This window comes from Pygocentrus nattereri, chromosome 17 (assembly GCF_015220715.1).
Source record: "Pygocentrus nattereri isolate fPygNat1 chromosome 17, fPygNat1.pri, whole genome shotgun sequence".
NCBI classification, from domain to species: Eukaryota; Metazoa; Chordata; class Actinopteri; order Characiformes; family Serrasalmidae; genus Pygocentrus; species Pygocentrus nattereri.
In genome coordinates, this window is record NC_051227.1 from 20791481 (window position 1) to 20804463 (window position 12983).

General features: G+C 38.7%; 1 protein-coding gene across 1 annotated transcript; it reads right to left on the reverse strand.

The window, feature by feature from the left end:
- Positions 1 to 268: 268 nt before the first annotated feature.
- On the reverse strand, positions 269 to 10936 carry LOC108432978 (nitric oxide synthase, inducible). Its single transcript, XM_017707175.1, has 26 exons — positions 10886 to 10936; positions 10626 to 10721; positions 9786 to 9887; positions 9417 to 9565; positions 9163 to 9325; positions 8850 to 8941; positions 8617 to 8758; positions 8353 to 8492; positions 7996 to 8170; positions 7792 to 7893; positions 7320 to 7514; positions 7024 to 7109; positions 6743 to 6887; positions 6485 to 6589; positions 5806 to 5855; positions 5542 to 5716; positions 5331 to 5451; positions 4929 to 5007; positions 4621 to 4808; positions 3724 to 3890; positions 3052 to 3262; positions 2834 to 2921; positions 2461 to 2582; positions 2068 to 2216; positions 513 to 704; positions 269 to 417 (listed from the first exon to the last, which is right to left on the reverse strand). Exons 2-26 carry the CDS (start codon positions 10683 to 10685, stop codon positions 379 to 381), a joined length of 3237 nt encoding a protein of 1078 aa, XP_017562664.1. The 5' UTR covers positions 10686 to 10721; positions 10886 to 10936; the 3' UTR covers positions 269 to 378.
- Positions 10937 to 12983: the final 2047 nt, after the last annotated feature.

A 12983-nucleotide genomic window follows, 5' to 3' on the forward strand; every position in this document is an offset into this window, starting at 1 on the left:
CAAAATGATATGATAACAAAGAGACAACAGACGTAGCCTGTGGTTTTACATACATGGCATAAATGGCATATTATGAGATGCATAAGACCACAGTCACTGACAGGCGAGACAAAGAAAGAGAGGAAAAAATGGAAAAAAGGATGTAAGACCTTAATTTCTGTGTAACATCATCACTAACTACGAGTAGGCTCATTTACAAACATGGAGTAGTCTTTTCTTCAGAACTCTGATGCCATCTGGAGGGCAAAAAACATATTGCAGCAGCAGGAGTAAGGGGGGTTGGGGGGGGGGGCTATATACAAGAACAAATAAATAAATCTCAGATTTACAAAAAAGACCTTAATTGACTTTTTTTAAACAATCTGACTGAGAGCAGATCTATGCTCCAAAGATGTCCTCATGGTACCTCTTCTCAGCCTGTGAAGGGAACAGATAAAATCATCTGTGAATTTAGCCTGAGGAACATTCAGCATCTGCACATTAAGCAGGTCAGTAACGACATGAGTGGTCACCTTGAGTCGTTCCAGATATTCCCCAGCCTCTGTCAAAGTTACGCCCAGCTGACTGACCACGATCTCCTGTAGGGTGTGAGCTATGTCCCGGGCCATGTTCATGCCCCCACACACATACACATGACCGGCGTTCTGCAGGGCCTGCCAAACCTCCTCACTAAGCTGCTTCTTCAGGACGTCTTGAACGTATACCTGGACCAAAAGGGTAATTATTAAGGGTAGTTAAACTATGTGTCCTTTAATTGATACCACGTTTTAATGTGATAACTGCATTAAATGGCCCATATCCAACCTTTTCTTTGTATTTCATGCATTACATGTGAGGTTTTATGCGCTAAATAATTCCAATCCCTGAATTATAATGATAAACAACTATTTTCCGATCTGATTTTGTCCTGTGGATTTAAACAGGTTATTTTGGTTACTGCGACTTTAAGACTGATATATGCAAGTATGCTCCATTTCATTGGGCTGCTCTGCATTGTGGCATATTCTAAAAGCAGTCTGGGCTGAAACGCTTCTTATAATGTCAACATGAATATGAGCTAAACTGCTTTAGGCTAAATTCTAATTATACTTATATTTAAAAACACTGGTTCTTGTGATGTCACAAAAACAACGAATTCAAGCCAGGGTGTTTCTGCAGCTCAGTTGTCATATATGAACTGGGGAGTGAACAGTGTATTTTAGAACTTTAACAATGCTTATACACTACATCAAACTCTTTCATTAAAAGGAAAGATCAGTTTTTCATGAGATGGGCCCTTTAAATGGTACAGTTAAAGGAATTCAGTGAGACATTCTGATTAATAAGCACATGTTTACAGTTCTCGATGAGGTTTCAGAATAAGCTCTGATGTCCTTTCTCTTGTGCTGTGTTACTATGCCATTTAAAGCATGGCTGCACATTTTGATGAAAAGATGATGCAATATAAGCAACCACACTTTTCAACTGGACAAGCTGAAAAACTACATAATCTGGAGCTTTTTCAGTTTAAAGTGGAGCCATGTATGGCATAGTGTTATCTAGACACAAAAAGTCAGATGGATAAAACAGTAGTAGCATCCTGACGCCTGAGTTTACCTGCTTTTATAGATACAATATGTCAAATAGTGTCAAAAAGCACATAAGCTGATGATGTGATGCTAATTGTTGGCTATAAACTTACATTCTATTATCAGCGCTAGCTGCTTTAACTTATAGCTCCAGTGCAAATCTAATGAAGCAGAATTCAGATGCTAAACAAGTGGTGGCTGATCAGCTACATTTTGAGTAAAAGGAAAAAATGTAGAAACAATTAATCTCTATCATATATACAGTCAGATGCAAAAGTTTGGGCGCCCCTGATTAAATTGTTGATTACTGAAGTCAAAACAAGTGCTTGTCCTCTGTCTCAACATTTGTGAAAAGTAAATAAAACATGCATGTGGCAAGTTTCTCGTCTGTAGAGGATTTGTAAACTTACTTTCCATTAAAAAATCAACAAAATATGTAAGTTGACTGAGTTGGTGGTTCAGAAGTTGTTGTTGGTGAGGCATGATGTGGGAGAAATACCTTGAGGTGACCAGACTGGCGAGAATACGCTGGAGTGATGCTCTTCAGGATGCCGTTTTCTCTCATGTTAAAAGTTTCCTCCTTATACAGATGATCTGTGTCTGCATCACGACAGCCAAACACCAGCATCATTGGACTCTCTTTCAGACCTGCAATGAAACAATTTAATAAACGCAACATATTTTATAAGTATAACATGTTTGTGAGTTCATTTACAAGGTCATCATTTCATTAAGGCTGTTTTCAGTACAAACAAAAGTTATAAGTGAACCTCAGGGGAATAGATTCCATACAAGAAAACTAAGTTATAGGACTTTTAATAATTAATTAATTGTTTTTTGTCTGTATTTTAGATTTCAAACTGCTTCTCTCTAAGTACAGAGCTGTGACTACCTGTCTTTTTCATGTCATGGAAGCGCTGCTGCCAGAAGCTGCGGAAAGGGGCAATGCCACTGCCAGCTCCGATTAGGATAGTAGGAGTGGTGGGATCTGGTGGAAGGTGGAACCCACTGGACCTGAAATAGATAACAGATAAAACAGTAACAGATATATATTAAGGAAAATACACAGTTTTTTTATTATTGATGCCAAACATGCTTAAACGTTATTAAATGCACATTTGCTTCCCAGACACAGAATAAACCCAAGCCTAAATTAAAATGGACTTTTAATGGTGAAACGTCATTGACATTACAATGAAGTCCAAGCCTGAGTCTAATTCATGTCTAAGAAACCAGCCAAAGTATGGAGGCATTCAGGTAAGTACCCATGAATAAAACAGGGAACCGTCTGTCCTTCTTTGAGGGTGTTGAGCCATGTGCTGCAGACACCATGATGCAGAGGGCCCTGTCCATCTGTGTAGAGAAAAGAAAAATCTTAGGGTGTTAATTAAGTAGTTTTCCAGTGTGTTTTGTCAGCCTAGACTACATCACTCTCCTATTTAAGTTGTGCATGGAAGCTACAACAGAATAGAATTTTCTGTACCTTGGGTGTGGTAGTTGACCACAGACACAGTAAGGTGCAGCTCATGGGGGTGGAGGTCAGGGGAGGAGCTGACAGAGTAGAGGCGGGGCTTCAGCAGGGGCAGCTGACTAAGGAGGAAGGCTGGAGAGACCTCCAGGGAAGGGAACTCCTCCAGAACCTCCAAAAAGTTGGGCCTATGGAATTCCTTCCATTCTGAGTAACTCTTGAAGTCCTGCAGAAAGATGCCACAACATCTTAGACCTATGCTAACATTTTCAGAAGAGCAGCCCAGTGTTTTCCAGCTGAAACGCTATCTGCTGCATATGTACCATACAGTTGATCACCATGAATAATGATTACATCACATTTCCCTGCACTTAATAAAGAACAGAAAGCCTCTTCACACACACAAAAAAAGCAGTTGGACAGTTGGTGAATTCTATCAGTAAACATTTCTTTGTATAACACTTTTAGGAATTCTTTAAAAAAACATTTTTTGGTCATTTTAGCTGTAGATCTCTATCATTTATTCCTCAGACTACTTCTCCAGAAAGGTACAATGGAATGCATTGAAGTCTATGATCAATGGTACGATATAGAAGTCACAGACAGTGGTTAGACTGAATTATTCTGAAATATTCCTTTAATGATGAAGCCTGTATTCTTCAGTCATTCAATACAGGCTTATCTTACCGAAGCTAAAGCCAGCAGGCTTTGTCGGTCATCTTTGTTCTTGGTCATTTGTGAGAGTTTGCGCAGGAAGCCTTGGGAAGGTGGAGTGGTGATATCCAGGAGGTACGTAAGAGCCTGGGTCAGCGAGCATGCTGGGATGCGATCATTGATCTGCCATCCTGCACCTCCTGCAGGAAACAACAGAAAGGATCCCTGGTTAGGTACTGGTATTCTCCAGTGCTTGATTATTAAAGGGCCCATAACTTATGTTTCTCTTGCATTTAGTCTCTTTACTTGAGTTTCATGTACAACATTTGTATGAAACAAAAACAGTCATAGTTCATTTTCACATGATCATTTTCCAACTTCTCCTTAATCCCTAGAATTAAACAGACTACATTTGCTACTGCGCCCAGACTGATATATGTAAATAACCTCTGTTCTGATTGGCTGCACTGTGTTGTGCCTCATTCAAAAAGCAGTCTGAGATGAAATACATCTTATAATTTCAGTTTGAATGGGTGAAGCTGAAACACATCAAGTTGAATAGGTGGTATTTGTGACATCACAAAAAACAGTGAAATCAAAACAGGCTGTTTTTGCAGCATGGACTGGGGAGTGAATGGTAACTGTTTTTAACTCGAACAGGGTTTAACATGTTTACAAGTAAATCCGGTATGTGACAATTAACTTATCCATACAAATGCATTCTTTTGTAGCAACTGTAACATGATTGGACAAGCTTTAGAGAAAGTTAGCAAAATTCTGAGGGGGATAAATATGTAATCGATAAACTGATAAAAAGACAAAAGCTCACCAGCTTTGTTTTAGCTAGCTTGCTAATTAAACTTCATTGTCTACAAATGCCAAGAAAGAATACATTTCTGGATGGAGAATAGTACATAGATAGACTATTACCAGAGGAGTCAAGGAGGTGCTCAAGGCGGAGGCTCTGACTGGTGGGAGGGGCACTGGGGAGGTGCTTCAAAATGCCAGTAACCATCTCAGGTGAATTCCCTGGGAAAACGCCCACATGGTCTCCTGGAGCATAATTCAGAACTTCTTTTCCTCCATCAACCTCCAGCTCTACCAGAATAGTAGAGCGTCTGAAAACATGTGCAAGAAACAAGATAAACCAGTGAAAATTTGTGATTTAAAACTGGAATAACATCCTTCAAAACCAGTACAGGAGCATTTATCTGATAGTGTCAGGACTAAGAGCAAACCTTGACTGAGGGCACTGGAGGTTCTTCCTCCTCTTCAGTTTCATGGAGAACACCGTCTTAGAGTGCAGCGCTGAGAGAGCTGTGAGAATAGACAAAATGTCTAGAAGTTTCCTTCATATACATCACAAATACAAGGACTACTAACATTTATCACATACTATCACATCACCAACCCATAGCCCACAGTTTATACCACTCTGAGATATATAGCTTATAAAAGATTCACAAATTAAAGAATGTAATTACATGAAGGAGTTTTGTAGGTGCAGGGAAATGAAATGTTGACCCTGTTATAATTGGTCATTGGTAGTGTGTGAATGTGCATAAAATTTCTGGCAAACATCAGAGCATACTGAGAGGAGGTTTGCTATATTTTGCTGTAGATAATGTCGGCAGGGTTACCTGAGATGTGGTCCAGGTTTGCGCTGTCCGGTTGAACTCTATGCTTCTGAGGGTCCCAGTTGTCTGTTAGATGCTCAGCTCCTGATAACTGACCCTCAATGCCAAACTCCTTACACGCAGCCTAGAGACAATTTTCAGAAAGAGTCAAATGCAGTTATAACTGAATGTGCTGATGTTCAGTTGGCAATAAAAATCATTAGTCCTCACTAACCTTGAATGCAGTGCAAGCCCAGGCGGAGAAAGCCTCCTCCTGCCCATTCAGCTCATCTCCCTCTCCTATGGCGGTCACACACTTGGCTCCCAACTCTGCAAGCTTGTCATCCACAGCATGGGCAAACGCACAAAACTGCGGGTACATTCGAGAACCCAGGCCGAAAACGCAGTACCTGCATTATGAAATGAAGTCAGAACAGTTCTTTTCTGCAGTTGCTGGTTGTGGTTTTGACCATCTGGGTCAGCTCTACTCAGTACTAACCTGATGCTGTTCTGGAGGGTTTTCATGCTCATGAGCTGCTTCTGGAAAGTCTGCAGAAGGAAGAAAAATATTATGAAGTTAAACACATCTATATTGCCTATATCTAATGTTCCTAGCATAGGTCTATCTGGAATATCTGCAGGGCTGCTTCTTGTTATATGTGGTTTAAGCAGTCGCTTAGGGTCCTCTTAATATCAAAGGACCCCTAGTATGCATTTTAAAAATATATGCAAGATTATTTCTGCTTAGATTTGCGCAGAATCCACAGATTTTCTTAAATGTTTTCTTTATCAAGGACAATTAAGTGTTAATTCTTGTTCTATTCTTTCATACAAAGCATTGTGATTAATGTCACTTTAAACCCCCAACTGTTTAGTCCTGCATTTAAGTTTTCAAAGCATCTTAGCCCTTACACTCTCTGCTAAACACACACAAAAAAACATTAAATGAGGTTGCTGTAGGAACCACTGATAATCTCTAGGCTCTTGCAGGTGCATCTAATCACCTCACTAGGTTATATCAAGCACCATGCCTTTCCTTTGGGTTCCTGGAGAAGTGAGTATTTATAATTAAGCTGCTGCCCTGATGTGGCCTACTGGAAATCTACTGGAAATTTGGACTTAACATATAAATATGGACTTATAATAAAGCAACCAGTACTTAGAAAATTGGTCCATACCTCTCCATTTCCTGGTGATTCTCCATTGCCAAAGGTGCTGGTTACCACCATCAGGAGATGCTCTTTCTCAAGCTCTCTGAAATTGTAGTCCTCCATGCAGAGCAGCTGTATTAATAAATATTTATTTAGCATTTAGGTGATATTTCTCAGATCTCTGAACTGCCTCTCAATCAGGTTATAAAACCTCAAATAACTCAAATTCAAAAGAACCTTAATGAGAATCTAGAAAGGATGTATCTTATTGGGTGATTCTCTTACCCTGGGGCTGAAGGCGCAGCTGAGCATTGACTTGAGCTTCTTGGCAAAAGTCTGTGATTTTCCCGTTTCAGTGGCATAAAGAATGGTGCAAGGCACTCTCTTTTCCAAAGCCTTTAGCATGAGTATTTGTGAGAAGACCACAGCCCTGGTGAGGCAGAGAACAAGAAATTACAATGTGGTCAGTATCATTAATGTATTTAATTGAAAAGTCATCAAATAAAATGATTAAAGAGCAAAAGAAATAGCATCATTTCAGAACATACAGCATTATGGTGTCTTACTTTGTCAGTGCTTTGAAGCTGATTCTTTTCCGCTTCTTCAGTCCTTTCTCCTCATCTTTCCAGACATATGTTAACCAAGGGTCATTCTTTAAAACAGCAACAAAGCAAGTAAGCATAAGGAAAACACACATACAGAACATACTGACATAGATTTGGATGCATCCTTCTCTAAATACACGTACCAGTGTTATTTTTTGACATCATATGAGGGCATCATATTGAGAAATAAGCTCAAATGATCCCCTAAATTTATTGTGATTCTAAATCTTTTCCTCAAAGGATGGAGAGAGTGATACCTGGTAGTAGAAGAATGGGGAGAGGATGTAACTGATCATCTCCTGGTGGAACACTGGGGTCAGAGAGCCGGACATGGGCGGCACCAGCCACACCCAGTCAGCGGGACAGCCCCCACGCAGACGCACTTCAGTCTCCATGTGCTTCATGAAGGACTCAGCCGCAGAGTGGTGGTCAGTGATGGTCACCTTATTTTTCTGCACCATAATACAAAGATGAATTTGAAACCTGAGAACTACTTTTACAATTTCTGATAAGTGCACCATTCTCTATTATTAAGAAATATGCTTTATGTCATCACTGTATTCAACAATATTAGTACATTTTGTAATATATTTTCAATATCCCACTTTTTTGTGCATGTAATATACATCCAAATGTAGGAACTGCATCCAAACTTTCATGCAACTTAGTAATAAATGTGAGCTTTGCATTTGCTTTGCTCACAGGAGTATCAGCACATAGACACTGTACCTGGAAACTGTGAATCACAGCAACGTTGATGACAACCAGAGCCTCATCCTTCCACAGGGAAGACAGCTTGTGTGTCTCCAAGCCCATATGTTGACCAACTTTCTGTAGAACACAAAGCAACAAAAGTAGAAATGAGTAAATATCATAACCTAAATATCACCCTCCACTCCACATTGTACTAGTGAAATGAAGTGCTGAAATGACCTCCAGAATGTTGTAGCGCTGTGGATCACAGAAGTCCCTCACGCCGATCTCAGTGCCCATGTACCAGCCATTGAAGGGGCATGCTGTAAACTCAAGACCACCAATCTCCAGCAACATGTTGGCCACAGCAGGCACTGCATACCACCTGAGGTTCAGATCTTTGAACCACTCATACCTGAATAAAATAAAATTCATCACGTTAGTATGGATGTTAGATGTGAGATATCACTGACGATAATGCACATGTTGATAACTCCTCAGCTGATAACTCCTTATCAACGTGTAACTTGTCACTAGGAATATCCAAAGACCAATAACACTATTTGATTCTAACTGACAGCATCTGTGTGCACTTACTGAGGGTGCTCCATTTGAACCTCTAGAATCAACTCTGGAGGAATCTCAAATAGTTCTGGATCCTCTCCATTAGCCTGCAGGATCAGTGGCAACACATCAAAGAGGCCATACTTTGGTGTCCATCCAAGCTGGACACAAAGCTGTTGGAATGCAGAGACGTGGCATTTCAGCAAAGTAATACACTGGGCCAATTTGATATGAAGAAATGGCCTTGTGTTATAACAAAAAAAGACAATCAGTTGAACTGTGTCTTAATACGGATACCTCTGTGAATTCCACATTAGCAGGATCCCCTATCACGCTGCCGTCTTCCATCTGATAGCCAGCATATCTGATGAGCTGACTGTTCCAGACACGGAAATCATGCTCTCCGTCACTTCTTTGTGGAAACACAGTGATGGCTGATCTGTAAAATAAAGACATAAATAACAGAGGTAAATATTGTTCTTAGACATTGAACTATATCATATTACATTAGACAAGGCAAAACATTTCACCTTAAATTGCCTCCATTTGTGGCAAACTTTATGTGAGAACACAGGAACTGGAACATTTCCTTGGCAGTCTTGCATTTGCGAGCATCAAACAGCTGTAGAGGAAAACATTTCATGCTGTTATTCACATATAATGATTTTTTTTTGTTCCATTTTGTTCCATGTTGCACCATGGTCCTGCAGGAACGTAATTTCACTCCACTGTCTACTTGTACATAGATGGAATGAAAATAAAAGCTTCTTGACTTGATTTGACTTGATGCATAACCTGCTAGAAGGTATAAAAGTTTCATAAAGGCAAAAAAATATCTGGTACCTGTAAATTGGACCACTGAATCCTGCCAATGCACCTCGGAGCATTCCTCCAGGCCTGTTTGGCTCCGAAGGTCAGTTCCTCTGTGGTGAGCTGATAGGTTCCTGTGTCATCAATCTCTCGGGCCACCTCATCAACACGGGCCAAGTGCTCCTCTATTTTAGACCTGCGTTTACAGTCAAATCAAAAACAGCTTTGCCTAATAATTCAAACTGCAAAGTAATTCATAAGCAGATGTGAAGTTAAAGGAGGCCTACATTTTGAAGGATTTGTAGTACTGGTTGATGAAGTCGATGGCTTGAGCGAGAAGCTCGTTGGGGGCCAGTGGAGCAACAGAGGGGCTGCGGATTAAACTTTTTGGATTCATAATTGAGCCTTCACACACTTTGGGTCTACAGAGATGATTCTGAAAGAGTAAACAGAACATTTTGTCAGATATTCTGAGTTTCAGAACACATACAAAATAAGTCTTTTAAATAAAAGTTTTTAAAATGTGATTTAGCTTTTTTAAAGCAGCTCCCTGTTTTTAGATTACGCTGCTATACAAGGTATGCCAGATATAAAATTAAAAAAAAACTTTTTTATTTATTTTTTTGACTCTACATTATAAAACATGTAGACCATACCTTGATGGCTCTGTGATAAAGTGTGTCCTGGTGGCTGGAATCACTCTGAAAGTTCTTCATATGTATTGCCATTGGGCATCGACTGATCTTGTTCTCCCTGACCTGAAGGAGACGATAACCATTAAGCCAACAAACAGGTTTTAACAAGTGTGTAAATGTGCATGAACAAATGTATATATAAAAATTTATAAAAACACATAGACCCAAAAATTAGACACCTGCTGTGAAATATTATGATAAGCTGAATTAAACAAAGCTGGTAAACTAGTATAACAAGGTGACTTCATTAGGAAACTGTTATCCAAAGCTGCAACTAACTTCCAAAAGACTTAAGATGTGTCTCACATCTAGTCACTGTTAATACCTGGTTTAAAACCTCATTGTTTTCATATGCTTTACGGCTCGGCCAGGGAAGGGGCCGACGCACACTGACCAGGTAACCCAACACGAGCTCAGAGACACACACAAACACCAGTGTGAGAGAACAAACATGCTTTATTTACATATTTAAACCAAACAAGTCCTCGACGGCTTATTTAGCACTGGCTTGCAACTCCTCATTAGGCACGGCTGTGCTAAATGAAGGTATTTTCATTTCATCTTATTTTTCTATTCAATTACATTACATTTACTAACATTTATTTTATTTACTATGTCACTTTCATGCTTCTTTTATTACCTCTTGATTTTATAGCCTGTTGCTGTATTGGCAAAGCTACTTTATTTTGCATTTACCACTAACTGGACATCAACAAAACACCTCTTCATACAGGGTCCATCATTCGCAGTGTCTAGCACAGAGAGTGACCAACTTCAAAAGTCTTCAAATTCTTTACTCACCTTATTAGCCTGAGTCTGAGGAAGCTCCTCTCCACTGTCCTCAATGATCTTCTTCCCCATACTTAATTAAAATATAAGGTCACTGTGATGATGAATCTGTTGATAGGTTAAAAAAGAAATATATTTAATGCAGTTTAGAAAAGATGTCATTTGTCATTAATATGTCATTATCATTTAAGTCTATTCTACAATATAGAACATAATTAATCGTGTTATTTAGATCCAGACTATAAAACAAAGAAAATGAAAAATCATTTTACCTTTACACCGTTCAGGTAGCAGGCTTTCTTCAGTACCTACTAACAATGCTGGCAACCCATTGCAAGCATTTGCCGACTTGAAACCTTTTATAGGCTGCTCCTTCAGATTTTGGGGCAGGACGAGTTCTGCCTCATAACATTGGGCATCATTCCAAGTGGGAGGAAATAACTTTCATTATTAGCATCTTGGTTCCTGATTGTCAAACTCTGGAATCTCTGCTCAATTAGTTTCACTTCTTTTACATCACATAGGGAAACACGTCAGTGAAGACAGCAAGAGGATGTTCATACCTTTGTTTTTTTTTTTTCATTTTACTAATTTTCTCCTAGTGTAATTGTACACTGCCAAAAAGAAAACATAAATTACATTTTTCTTCATTCTTTTACATAGCAGACTGCCTGTTCTAGAGTATTACCTTACTTCATCAACATCAACAAACAACATGGAAAATAATACAACATCACGTACAGCCATCTGAAAAAAACCTTAAATGAACAAAATGGAAACTTTCAGGAGAGGGGAAATTTTTTCTGAACTTTTAATGAAGGTAATGTAACAAGATTCTGTTTCATGTAATCATGGAACATTTCTGCTGGTCCATTTATCATGAGGTTTTTATATAATATAAAGGGTGGCTGGTATTTTCAAATTATGGCAAAAAAAAGGTCAAAGGTTTTTCAAAGAAGTGTCTTTATGGCACTTTTATCAAAAGTTTAACCTTTATTTTCAGAAGAAGCAAGACAAATATGCTCTATGTTTAGCCCAAGTTCTGAATAGCAATAAAAAAAGCCATGAACCAATCACTAAATCACTACCCTGCTGCATTCAAGTATGAACTCATAGTATGAAAAAATATATTACAAATGTATTTATCAAATATATTTTTGCAATGAATAAAAATGGCCAAAAATGTATTTGTTAAATATATTTTTAAACAGCATTTATATTTGTTATTGTATTTTCAATCATGTGTAATTTAAACAAAGATTACAGATATAGCTAAATTTGCATTGTATTTTGATTAATCATGTATGTATGTGGTAATACATCACTCACACCAAATGTATTTCAAATAAACAAGATGTTTTTCAAATAAACAAGATGCACTATATTTCCAAAAGTATTCACTCGACTGAAGTTCTTCCACACCAAACTCACTCATTCATGTCTTTATGGACCTTGCTTGGTGCACTGTTGCACAGTCATGTTGGAACAGGAAGGGGCCGTCCCCGAACTGTTCACACAAAGTTGGGCGCATGAAATTGTCCAAAATCTCTTGGTCTTCTGAAACATTAAGAGCTCCTTTCACTGGAACTAAGGGGCCGAGCCCAACTCCTGAAAAACAACACCACACCACAATCCCCCCTCCACCAAACTTTACACTTGGCACAGTGCAGTCAGACAAGTACTGTTCTCCTGGCAACCAAATCGCCAAATCCAGAATCATCCATCAGATTGACAGATGGAGGAGTGTGATACGTCACTCCAGAGAACACATCTCACAAATGTTTGTAAATGTTTGTAAATGCAGTCTGCAGGTCTACGTGCTTGGTTTATACACCTGCGGCCATGGAGGTGATTGGAACACCTGAATGAAATTATTTGGATGGGTGAGTGAATATTTTTGGAAATATAGTGCATGAAATCATAACTACGTTTTCACAGTATATTAACACCTGCAACACTTACTTTTGCCATGTTCTTTTGCCAAGGTTCATTTGCTAATATTTAAAATGAATACACTGGAATACAAATTCATTTCAGAAGTTATTCCAAACAGTAAAGTGTGTTACACAAGCATTTGGGTTACTTTCATATATTTTCAAATGAATGTGATAAATACATTCACATACATTTATTTTTGTGTGGTACATTTCTAGGTGTAATATTTCCCCATAAAATAAATGTATTTGAAAATGTGAAATACATTTAAAAGTTTGGAATGTATTTTGACATGGACTGCAATGTATTTAACCTCAACAATATATTTTTTTCTGTATGGGCACTGGGTTTGGTTTTCTTTGTAACATTTTCTTCCTTGTAAAATGATAAAAGCTACCGTCCATTTTAGTTTCCTGTACATCCTTTATTTAGGTA

Bases quoted from the DNA above. Each gene is read 5' to 3' on its own strand.
- LOC108432978 (XM_017707175.1), bottom strand. From the start codon at position 10,685: ATGGGGAAGAAGATCATTGAGGACAGTGGAGAGGAGCTTCCTCAGACT. The intron at 9,326-9,416 runs GTAGGCCTCCTT...CTGTAAACGCAG, and splicing joins TACTACAAATCCTTCAAAAT to GTCTAAAATAGAGGAGCACT. The intron at 5,717-5,805 runs GTTAGTACTGAG...TTCATAATGCAG, and splicing joins ACCCTCCAGAACAGCATCAG to GTACTGCGTTTTCGGCCTGG.